We start from the raw sequence: 13,026 nt of genomic DNA on the forward strand, positions 1-13,026 counted from the left end.
CCTTCTCCAGCTTGTTTTATATATGAAATCAAGGCAGAAATGTTTAAGTGACTTACACAAAGTGGTAAGTCTCCAAGCCCAGATTTGAACCGAGTCTTTTCAACTTCAGGCCAACATTCTACCCACTGTTCTACTTAACTGCCTCTTAAACAGAATTACATGCGACAAAAATCTGATAAAGCATCATTGACTCATAAGAAGGCTCTTGTGTTGTCCCCCCAGTTCCAGAATACTCATCTTTGTTTTCTCTAGTAGATGCCAAAGATTGTATTTTTGTGTGTTGATGGGTTTGGGTTTTTGTTTTTGTTTTTTATTTTTTGGTGGTGCTATTTATTTTTTCAATTACCAGGCATTCATTTTTTCCTTCCTGCATCACTCTACCTATCTAAAAACAATTTACTTGTAACGTTTATGACTTATTCATGTATCAGTAGATATAAGATCTCATTCATGTCAGTCTTCCCATCACTCAGAGATATTACAATCTATCCATGCTTTGTCATCCTAAGTGATTCTTATCTATGAGTTCACATGGATCCTCTGTAGAAATTTTCTTCTGTATCCATTGCTTTGACTCCTAGTGCAATAAACCATCCCATCTATCATGTCACTACTATACAGCTGGTCCACTTGCTTTTTGGGTGATGTCAGCCCTTGAAAGCTTCCATTTGACTTCTCACATGCAAATATTTATTGGCTATTTGCTGTATGTAGCCTGCTTATATCTTCCATGCATTCTTTCCTTTGGCTATCAATCAGCTGTCTGAAACTTTCAGAAACTGTAGTAATCTAATGTCACCAGAATAGTGATGAGAAGATGGGTTTTTGTAGTGAGAGAAGGCTGGAATGAGTGAAAATGCTAACTGGCTCTGTTTCCTCCTTTCAATTCCAGTCCAACTGCCTTGGCTATCCAAAGTATGCCAAATTACTCAGTATTTAAAAGCTTATCCCATGAGGTCATAGTGTACGTGGATTTATTAAAAATGAAGATATGAAAGTTATTCATAAGAGCTCATAATCTGATCTGCTCTTCTAACTTTTGCCTTAGGACTGTGATCTCTTGCCCATCTCCGACCTGGTCCTCCACTTCTGCCCTTGGATTATGCTCTCCTTATTGATGAAATGTCACCATATCTTAGCAATATCATAGCCCCCATGATTCCCAGGATATAGGCCCCACTTTCCACTTCTTTCTCTGAGATCACTAACAGTTTCCTAATCTGCCATTCTTATAAACAGCCCTGAGGTAATTCACGCTCCCTGGGAATTCCTAGCTGACCACCCTGGCCATCACTCCCCTGTTAGTGGTATCATCCCCAACTAGAATTCAAGCTCCTATAAAATCAAGTGTGTGTGTGTGTGTGTGTGTGTGTGTGTGTGTGTGTGTGTGTGTAGTCTGCCATTTTTTTTCCTCCAGCACATTTTACATATGAAAAAACTGAGGCAAACAGGGTTAAGTGACTTGCCCAGGGTCACACAGCTAATAAGAGTCTAATTATGCCCAGTGCTCTATCCACCGCACCTCAAAGGGGCCCTGATTGTTTAATTCTCCCTCTAATAGCATGGTAGAGAGGAAGGTTGTGCTGCTCAAAATAGGGATAGATGTGTGTGCATGGGTGAATTACCATTTATGTAAATGTCTGCAGGACCCGGTGGTTACTTATCTTGTATCATGCCAGCAGTGATTATCTGAATTGAAATGAAAATGCTTTACATTTATTCATTCAATTTTGCATTCGTTCATTAAAATTATTGAAAGAAATTGTGATCAAGTGCCAAGCTTTTCTGCCTTTGTTGCTTCTATCTAAAGATTGACACCTCTACTTTCATAATTATAGTTAAGGAAAATAGTCAGCGTTGATAGATACAGTAAAATATATGGTATATAAATGATGGGAAAAACCATGCAATAGTAAAAAAGGAAAAACAGAGTAGAGCCTTCCCCTAGAAGTCTCCCAAAGAAGTGATTAATAGTTGATAACTGGTTTTACTAGACTGGGAGCTCCTTTAAGGAGGAATAGAAGAAAAACCCTGAACTATGCATTTTAACTACAAATCTGTCAAGGACAGATTTGTTAAGTAAATAATGCTAAGTTTGTAGAACTAAGTTCTACAAAGTCTAGAATTTGTAGAATTCTACAATTCTAATTTGTAGAATTATTCTACAAAGTTGTTTTGCTATTTTATATTTATGTATTTTCAGGGCAGATAGATGGCGCAGTGATTAGAGCACCAGCCCTGAAGTCAGGTCCTGAACCAGGATTTGAGTTCAAATCTGGCCTCATACGCTTAACACTTCCTAGCTGTGTGACCCTGGGCAAGTCACTTAACCCCAATTGCCTCAGCAAAAAATAAAGAAATATATATTGTATGTGTGCGTGTGCGTGTGTGTGTGCGTGTGTGACCACTCAGTTCAACATCCCAAACATGTTTACTTTTCCTGGTTCAAAAACACCAAGCAATTCATGCAAAAAAAAAAAAAAAAGCTTTAAGTATCAAAGAGAAGCTTGAAATAATCAAGCCTTTTAAAAGAAATTTTAAAATAGGCATAAAGGAATACACCTTCCAGACCATCAGAAACAGGGCTGTGAAAATAAAAGAATCACCAGTGGCTATTTGTGCCCCTAACTCCCATTTTCTCATAAGCTCTGTAGTTTTTAATTGTGTGATTTTGCATAGCACAAGGATTTTCTTATAGTAGAACTGACTATACTTTATTAAACAAATTAATCAAAGTCATTATTACTCTTAGTTTGTTCAGTTTCAGGGAAAAGTCGTTCCTTACAGTCTTTAAAAGCTGGTTAGGCTTTTGATAGAAATGTTCTAAAAAGTTTAATTGTTAGACATTGGTTTGTTAAGTAAATACTGGTAATTCTTCTCATGAAGAGTAGATCAGGAACTTTGGGGTAACCATTGCTATATACAACTGAAAAGGGGAATTTGAGTGGTTTGGGAAATGCTTCCACAGCACAAAACAAACTTTATTCATCTTACCTCTCACTCTGCCTTTCAAACATGATGGGCGCTCAGAAAGCTTATTGAATGAATATTGTCTTGAGCAAAACAAAACTATTTTCCAGGAATGTCATATTTAGGTAGATAACCACAGGTACATGATCAAGTTATTGGATCTAACTCTGAGCTTCCATCCGTCTAATCACCTGAATTCACCCTTAGGGCCTCTTTGTCCTGGTGGTATAAAAAAAGTCTATAGTTTTGTTTTTAATTCTACCTTTCTCCTGACCATTGAATCAGTCAGCATGCATTTATTAAATATTTAGCATTTGTCAGACTTTTCACTAAGTGCTAGGTTACAGAAAGAAAAGACAAAGTCCCTGCCCTTAGGGAACTTAAGTTTCAGTGAAATCAGTACATATACACACACGCACATACACCCACACACCATATAAAGTAAGTAAAAGGTACTTATGGAAGAGAGACAATTCCTACTAAGGTTTTTAGGGTTCAGTATTGAGCACTGAGCCTGGAGACCTGTGTTCAAATATGGCTTCAGACACTAACTGTATGACGCTGGACAAATCACTTAAATCTGTTTCCTTACCTGTAAAATGGGGGCTAATACTAACACCTGTCTCTCTAAGATTGTCAGTTCATTTGTAAGTCTTTACAGGTTTTTCTGAAATCTGCCTTCTCATCATTTCTTATAGAACAATAGTATTCCATTACATTCATAGATCACAATTTGTTCAGACATTCCCCAATTGATAGATGTCCCTCCAATTTCCATTTTTTTGTCATCACACAAAAGGAGGTGCTGTATTTTGTACATGGAGATCGCTTTTTTATTGTGCTGGACAGCGGTAAGGTAGAAGTAGATTCCATCCTTTGGAAGATACTCATGCAAAGGTAGAAAGACTAGAAAATGGCATGATTGGTGTGTGTGCAGAACAGACAGTAGACCAATATGGTTGTATCACAAGCATGTAGCAAGAGGAGTAATATCTATGAATCCTGAAAAAAAGTAGCAAGGTATAGGAGGTAGAGTTCATATTTGAATCTTTTGGCATTCAATAGAGAGCTCATTGGCTGGGTATGGGGTGGGATTAGTGGAGGAAGGTCAGTAGATCATACATGCAGTTAGAAGAAATTACCTCGTGTATGATGGTTTGGAGAGGAGCTTGAAGCAAGGAAACCAAACAGAAGGAGATTGAGATTATCAAGAGGGATAGTTTTGTCTCAGTTTGTCTAACAACTATGTTCTATCTGGTCTCCCAGTTTCACCTGAACAGACTCATATATTTATTCTTAGAGTCACTGAATCTTAGTTATCACAAAGTCCATCCTCTTCATCTTATGGATGGAGCAAACTGATGTACATCAAAGAGAAAGTGATTTTTTTCTCCAACTTTAATAGTATTTTATTTTTCAAAATACATGCAAAGATAGTTTTCAACACATTCACCTTTGCAAAACCTTGTGTTTCAAATTTTTCTTCCTCTTCCTCCTCTCCAAGACAGCATGAAATCCAATATATTTTTAAAATGGGCAGTTCTTCTAAACATAATTCCCTATTCGTTATGCTGTGCAAAAAAATAAATAAATAAAAAATAAATCAGCAGAGAAAAAACAGAGAAAGGAAAAAACAAGCAAACAATAACATAAAAAATGAAAGTATTATGCTTTAATCCACATTCTGTTTCTATAGTTCTCTTTCTGAATATGAATAGCACTTTTCCTCACAAGTCTGTTTGGAATTGCTTTGAGTCACTTCATTGTTGAAAAGAGCCCACGTAATCTTTTTGTTGCTGTGTACAATGTTCTCTTGGTTCTCCTCACTTCCCTCAGCATCAGTTCATACAAGTCTTTCCAGGCCTCTCTGAAATCATCCTGATCATCATTTCTTACAGAATATTAATATTCCATTACATTCATATACCATAGTTTATTCAGCCTTTCCCCAATTAATGGGCATCCACTCAGTTTCCAGTTCCTTGCCATATAAAAAGGGCTGTTACAAATATTTGTGCACACGTGGGTCCTTTTCCTTTTTCATAATTTCCTTAGGCTACAGACCACCTAGTGGAGACACTGTTGAATCAAAGTGTATGTGCATTTTTATAGTCCTTTGGGCATAGTTCCAAATTGCTCTCCAGAATGATTAGATCATTAGAGAAAATGATTTTACTCAGAGGCTACACAAAATCACTGGAAGAACCAAGACTGGATTTCCGGTTATCCTGATTTGCAGTCCATTAAAGATTCAAGAATTTCACTGGACATATAAACTAAATATAATGTGGTAGCAAAAAAAAAAAAAAAAATACATTAAAAATTTTTAAATGATGAACAGAAAAGCCTGGATTTATAAAACCGATACTGAGAAAAGCAAGCAGAACTAGGAAAACACTGTACACAGCAATAGCAAGATTGTGTGATGATCAACTATGATAAGACTTGGCTCTTCTCAATAATGTAATGATCCGAAGCAGTTCTAGTGAACTTTGAATGGCAAATGCCAAAAGCCTGAGGAGGTCTGATTGATTGTGTGCTGAGCTTCTTCTGCTTTCGGTTCTTGGGATGTTACCTCAGATGTTCTCTTGGACCAATTAAGTCTTAAGAATAATTTCATTGCTTTTTAGAGGCAGAGGATAAATCTTAGAACAAAACTCAAGTCAGCCAATATTTGAAGTGCTGTTACTGATGAGGGAGGAGATTTTTTTTCTGCGTGGCTTTAGAAAAATCAGAATTCTAGGATTAGTTGGTAGATGTTATAAGAGGCGAGGAGGTAAATTTTAGTTTAGCAAAAGGAGAAACTTTCCAAGAAATGAAACTGTAAAATAGAATGAATTATCTGAAGATGTAATGAATTTTCACTCAGAGTGGTTAACCACTTTGGTATGTTGTATTTATGGTTTATGCTTTGAATGTGATATATCAAGGAGATATATGTTAGGAAAGGTTATGCACTGTACTGAAGGAAAACACAACTTTAGATCGTTTTTCCTTAGACGTGTGAGGTGTTGGGGAAGGAGAGGGTAAGGTTGAGATAGTGGATAAGCTGAACTTTTGATAGACACTTGTCTTTGTAATTTCATCTCTTTCAATCTGCAGTTCTCAGATTCTTATATCCAAGAATTTCATGTGACCAATTATTTCCCTGCTTTTAAACGCCTCCTTTTCTTAGAATTTATTCCTGTGTCATTCCATTTTTGAGAACATCCTGTTGAGCTAGATGTTCAGTCATTTTTCAATTGTGTTTGATTTTTCATGACCCCATTTGATGTTTTCTTGGCAAAGATATTGAAGTGTTTTGCTATTTCCCTTCTCTAGCTTCTTTTACAGATACGGAAACTGAGGCAAACAAGTTTAAGTGACTTTCCAGAGTTACACAGCTGGTAAATGTCTGAGACCATATTTGAAGTCAGGAGGATGAGAATTCCTGAATCTGCATTGTATTCACCACACCATCTACCTGCCCGCATGCGATACAAAGCTAGGCTATAGCATTTTATTCTTCCTTTTTCTTAAACTCATTTTTTGTAATTTTTTTTTTCAGGGTGATCAGAGTTAAGTGACTTTCCTGGGGTCACACAGCTAGTAAGTGTCAGGTGTCTGAGGCCAGGTTTGAACTCAGGTTCTACTGAATCCAGGACTGGTACTCTGTCCCCTGTGCCATCTAGCTGCCCTCTCTTAAACTCTTGAAAATTCATCATCCAAAGTGTAAGTCTGTCATAGGCTCCAAGTTGCTGTTATCATATCATCTCAAGTGTCTCATCATTTTATTTTCACCTTCAGCTTTTCCATACTGGTCAGAATCAGTTCCAAAATAGCTGGATTTTTTTTCTTTTCTTTTATTCTTCATTTTGATGAAGAAATTATTATTGAAGCTTACATTCTATAGCTTGGTTCTGAGAGAAAAACAATAGAGTGTAATTTTTTACAGATCACTGGAACAACCTTCACACCCTTTCTGTCTCCTGAAACTGACATCCATTATTTTCTGTGTTTCTTGCCACCTGTTAAAAATCTTTACTTTTGGATCTGGAAGAACTACCAACATAGGCCAGTCTTTTCAGTCTACTGGTACATGCCCTACTGAAATGCTGACTATTTTATTTTCTGTTCCCTTTGCTGCAGTATAACTACAGTGTTCAGTGCCCAGATTCATTAGGCCTAGGGACTTTCAAGGGAAACCTTTTTTTATAACAGATTACAGTGAATCTTTAGTGTTTTCTCAATTATCTTTCTAGATGTTTACCCAGATATATCTGCCCAGATTATCCAGATGCCTTTGATATGCAACTAGCATAATTGCTTCCAAATTTTAGGTAGAATCACAGCTCACCCACCTATCTATTTTTATGGGGAAAAAAATTTTAAAACTTAAAAAATTTGCAAGAAATCTCAGACTCTGACACTTTTTTTTTCTAAAACAGCCTATACAAATAATGTTGAATTTGTATTTTATTTAACTAAAATTAAGAATTTTTTTGCATTTTTATAATATAAAGGTCTCAAACACAATAAAAATAACAGAAGGTGTAATATAAATTATCTCTATGCTGCATTCACTATCAGAATTAACAGTTAATCAAGTTAAATATTTTAATAGTAGGCTGGAGTTGGGGGAGACTCTTAAGACACTTTTAGTTTTAATGTGTAAAATAGATTAACATTTTCTCCCATAACTTTCTTAAATCTGGCCAGGCAACAGAACACATCATCAAACCCTGGCTTTTGTAGCCTTTGTCGCTTTCTGAAATGTAAATATGTGTGTAAAAGTGTGAACATTTATACATCTAAAATTTAGCAATTTGCCTTTAGAGTTGTTTGGAGCTGGTTTCAACACAATTCTCCAGAAAGGATTCATTTACTTCATAGGTGGGACTAGCAAAACTCCTGGAAATGCTACCTAAATCAGATTAAAATTTAATTGGAAGTGTTTAACAAAATAATAAAAATGCAATAACAAGAACAGGTTTTAAAAAAACAACAACAGATTTTTCTTTATGATATTTTCCTAAGTCAATAAGAACCCTGTGAGGATCTATTTCTATTTCAGCTTGATACCACTGATTCTAGACTTCTTTTGAAGTCAAGAAGAAATAAGAATGGGAGAGGTTAAGTGAGACTCCCAAGGACACAACACATGTAATAAGTAATTGGCAAAGCCAAGATTTGAACCATGTTGCCTCTCCAAGTCAAAAGGCCCAATACAGGGGCAGCCAGGTGGCTCAGTAGATAGAGCACTAGTCGTGAAGTCAGGAGGACCTGAGTTCAAATCCTGCCTCAGGCACTTAACACGCCCTGGCTATGTGACCCTGAGCAAGTCACTTAAGCCCAATTGCCTCAGCAAAAAAAAGAAAAGTACAATACAGTAGTGCTGCATGTGCCCTTGTGGGCCCCGGAATCAGAAGATCGATGGCCACCTCCTGTTTCCCAGTAGTGTGTGCCAACGATCTTAAGCTGCCTGAGGACTTTTGCTCTTGTGTTCATTGGGGGGACAGTCTGAGAGTGATTCCAGAGAGCCTGGCCCTGTGGTGAGAAGAACTGATGCGTGCAGGCCCCTTCTAAGCGAGGCATTAGCTCTGTTGGAGGGGGGAGCATCTAGTTGACATTGGGGTATGCACAGAGTGCTGAGGGTCGTAGCCCAGTGTAGGGGTCTCTGCCAAGAACAGAGAAAGACGTACAGGTGGCAGTGGCCCCCAGGGTGCAGGGAGTCAGGGACTTGTTCCCTGTCCAGGGGGCTGCTGCCCACTCCCAAAAAAAAACATGCTCCCTTCTACCCTCCTTTCCTTACCCCTGCCACCTCAAATGCATTTGTGGTTTTAGGATCACTTTCTATTGACTTTACCATTTTTACCCATTGCTTTATTTATATCCTTCTTCGTTTAAGGTTCTGGTGCAAGGGGACGTATGGCCCATAGTTTGGAAAAGTGAATTAGCAGACTCCTAACTCAAACAGAAGAAATATTTAACTCTTATGTTCCAATGACTTTCTGAAAAAAAAGTCTGACTTTCTACTACTTTCTCTTGTCTATTATAGTGGGAAAAGCACTAGAACAGGAATCAGGTCACAAATAGGCATGATACAAATGAGTTTCTCACCTTGGTCTGTCTCATCTGGCCATGTGCTCTGCAAAAATAAAAAAGGAGAATCGTGATATCTCTTCTATTTGAGAACTGGAAAGCCAGCCCTGAGAACCTGACCTTTTCTGGACGACTCTCCCCTCCTTCCCCCACCGGCCCACTCTTAGCCCCTAGCTGCGTCTCCATTCCTGGTTCTCAAATTCCTGCTTTGCTCGCTCTTTCTGTTCTTACCCATCTGGATGTCTCCATTCAATGTGATTTATTGTTTAGTCTGTGCAAGGCCATTTGTCATATCCCAGAGAGCACTGGACTTGGATGACTCCCACTTGTTCAGTAAATGGCTTTGTACAAGTTCCTTGATCTCTTTAAGTCCCATTTCCATTTTCTATAAAATTGGGGGCTGAGGGAGTGGGAGGGGGACGGGAGACAGGTTTAGTGAGTAGTTGCAGGTTCAGAGGCAAAAAGAGTTCAAGTTTCTATCCATACTGGCTGTGAGGGCACATCCTGAGCAGGTAAGTTATATAACATGTCAGTATACTGGGCAACACTTTGTAAAGCTTTTTTAAAATTTTCAAAGCATATGCATACATAGTTTTCAGCATTCACCCTTGCAAAATCTTGTGTTCTAAATGCCCCCTCCCCTAGACAGCAAGTAATCCAATATATTTAATATTTTAAATTAATAATTAAATAATATTAATATTTAACACATGTTAAGCATGTGCAGTTCTTCTATACATATTTCCATAATTATCATGTTAGGCAACAATTTTAAAAATTAATAATAATAATGTTTGTCCTTCATTTTCAAAGGGAAACAATGACATCACAAGGGTGATGCACCATCAATAACAATAATAATAAATTTTATTGATATGTTTTATTTTTTCATCCCCTAAGTTTCCTCCTGTAGCTCTATACCCCAACTCCTCACAGGGAGCCATCCCTTATATCACAGAATTACTTTACCATTATAAGTTACAGGTTACTTACAAATCTGCATTTGAGAAAGAGGGCATTTTCCCCATATCAAGGAGATGACAGGGCTAGAGGAAAAAATAACAAAAATAATTGTGTTGAATATATGCAAGGACTAGAAGCTATATCTAGTAGACCTGATGATTTCTGGTGGGTGAATTTCTCTTCTCAAGGTCCCACTCTTCGGCTTGTTTGACTCCTAATATTAGCTGAACTAGTGATTTAATTAGTGGAGGTACTCCCTTCGCTGATGCAGAGATAATAAACACTTCCCCCACCTCCAGAGACTTGATCTTTGAGTGTTGCCAAGACTGAAAAATTCCTCACTTTGTGGCCAACTTAATAACGAAGCTCAGACTCGGCCAGATTGGTCCTCAGACAATAGAAAAGCACTGGTTACAAGGCCAAAGCTTAGAGCTGTCCCAGCTTGGCTAAGGTTGAGTGGAGCTCACGGCCCACCAGCCACCTCTTTGTCACAATGAGTAATTACAGAGTGCTAGTGGAGAGTGACTGAGTTCTAGTTCCAGGACAGGAAGGACCAGGCGTGAGGGAAAGAGGGCAGTTCCTTATCCACTGTGGGTACAGCCTTGGATAAAATGTGTAAATGGGGAAAGCTTGGCCTTAACATACTGCTGCATCAGGTCCCCTGGTCCCCAGTTTCCCTCTGCTTCTTTAGGACTTGGGAAACACCCCCTTGTCACCCCTTGCTCCTCTGCACACACAAAAGTGCTCTGTGTTCCAGAATTCTCTGCCTTCCTTCTTTCCACCCCCAGGAAAATCTCTCCTTCCTTCCAAGCAGCTGGCACAGGAAGGTGTTAGGAAGAAAGCAATCTGATTAAACTAATTTATGCTTTCACAGTAATATGAAGGACTGATAGACCCCAATCCTTCCAGAGCCATTTGCATTTTTTAAAGAGGATCCTGATTAGCCCAAATGAAGCTCTAATTGGTAGAATTTCAGGCAGTCTTACTGAGTAAATTGAATAGGGTTTAAGCAGTTGGGTAGAGATCTGTTTGGGCATCAGTTCCAACATGGGGTCCAGCAGCTCTGCCAATGGTCCATCCTCTTGGATTATCTCTATCTGTCATACTTTATTCTGTTTTTTAAAATCACAGATTCTCTTAAAGCTTCTGGTTTTTCCTCTTCTGTATTGCCTTATGTGACAATAGCAGAGAGAGCCCGAATTGATAGGGTGGGAGAGGAGTAATGTTGTAGATAGAAGCTGTCATTTACATCCCCATTTGGGGGCTTTCTTAGCCAAAGATACTACAGCAATTTTGCCATTTCCTTCTTCATCTCATTTGACAGATGAGGAAACTGAGGCAAAAAAGGGTTATGCAGTTTTCCCAGGGTCACGTAGCTAGTAAGTGTCTGAAGCCAGATTTGAAGTCAGGAAGATGAGTCTTCCCAATTCCCAGCTCAGTGCTCTACCCACTGTACCCACCTAACTATCCAGACAGAGGTTATTCTGAAGGTAATATGTATGAGGTTGTCTGCTAGTCAAGTCAGAAAACAAACATTTATTAAGCATTTGTGTGGCAAATTCTGGAGTATAAACTCAAGGATTTTATATTCTAATGGGTAAGGCAATTTACAGGGGGAAAAACGCATGTAAGATATAGTCAGTGAAAATAGAAAATAGTTGCAGAGGGAAGCCAGGTAATGCCAGTGTACCAAGGAGAGAATGCTTCTGGCCACTGCAGTTTTGACTGGTATGGCTGATTTTATCAACAATTACTTGCCACTTATATAAAGGAACTTCAGTGTTTGAGGTCTATTTGGAAAAAGATCTTTTTAAATTTTTATATTTCTCTATCTCACCATCATTCTTTTTAATAAAGAGCTGACTAGGTTTGTATTCACTAAAGCATTATTTCTCTATGTTTTGAGATGGGCAACCTCCAGCTCCAGGTATCTGGAACGTGGTTATCAGCAGCAAGCTGAAGGTAGAATAGCAGCCATCATGGGGATTCAAGGCAGGGAAATGGTCTTTGCTACAGAATCTCATGTGGACATTTGGGTTTGGGGCAATGAGTCCTTGAGTCTAAAATAACTTGTCTTGTTTGGGTATTTGCATTTTGTGAGCTGAAAGGGTGAACTGGGCAAGGCTTTTTTGTTCTGCTCTAAAGAAAACAATCTAGATTGAGGATTTTCTGATTCGCTTACTAATGGGTTTTGTGGTATGGTTGTTTGTATATTTTTAAAATTCATTTAATCTGTGGTCTGAGACAAGCTGTGTGTTGTAACAGGGCAAGTTTTTTTTTTTTTTTTTGTTTTGTTTTGTTTGTTTGTTTTTGCTCAGATTAGAAAGAAGCTGATTTTGTTTTCTTACCATTTCAGAGCCATCATTGTTAGGAATGGAGAAATCATCCCCATGTCTTCAGAATTCACGCCAGAGACAGAGCGCCAGCGCCTCCAGTATCTGGTAAGAATAAAATTTGGATGTGGCAGAATGGCCAGAGACCCTGTGCACCGCCCGTTTTGTAAAGGGCATGAGTGTGTGCTGCCAGTATAGCAAGGAGCCCCAAAGAGCTGATGTTTTATGATATTAAGGCTTCTTTTGCCTGGAGAAAGCTGGTTGGCTTTGCATAAAATGTGATCCAGTCCGCCTTCATGGTTATTAACGGGATTGATTGTTTTGTTTTGTTGGTGAGGCATTCCGGGCTAAGTGACTTGCCCAAAGTCACACAGCTAGGAAGTTTCAAGGATCTGAGGTTATATTTAACTCACATCCTCCTTACTCCAGGGACAGTGCTCTATCCATGAGACCACCCACCTTCCTCTTAATTGTTTTTCTTTAATTTTTAAAAAACCTTAGCACTATTTGGAGGTCTGTGCATATGTTTACATCTGTCATTTCCTGATGTATTTCACTCTGAATCTTCCCTAGTAATAAAGGAAAACAGTTGAGCAAAATTGGCTGACAAAAGCAATTGCATCTCCTAGCTTACGCAATATTCCGTACCTGTAATCCCCCACCTCTACCAAAAGGAAAA

General features: G+C 38.4%; 1 protein-coding gene across 1 annotated transcript in view; it reads left to right on the forward strand.

Annotated features, from left to right (window-relative positions):
• PPM1H (protein phosphatase, Mg2+/Mn2+ dependent 1H) overlaps positions 1 to 13,026 on the forward strand; it is a 304,448-nt gene that overhangs the window by 199,004 nt on the left and 92,418 nt on the right. Inside the window, exon 5 of the mRNA XM_031940929.1 lies at positions 12,371 to 12,455. Coding sequence (XP_031796789.1) covers positions 12,371 to 12,455 — 85 coding nt within the window. The remainder of the gene's footprint in view (positions 1 to 12,370; positions 12,456 to 13,026) is intronic.

Source organism: Sarcophilus harrisii, chromosome 5, assembly GCF_902635505.1.
Source record: "Sarcophilus harrisii chromosome 5, mSarHar1.11, whole genome shotgun sequence".
In the NCBI taxonomy this organism is placed as follows: Eukaryota; Metazoa; Chordata; class Mammalia; order Dasyuromorphia; family Dasyuridae; genus Sarcophilus; species Sarcophilus harrisii.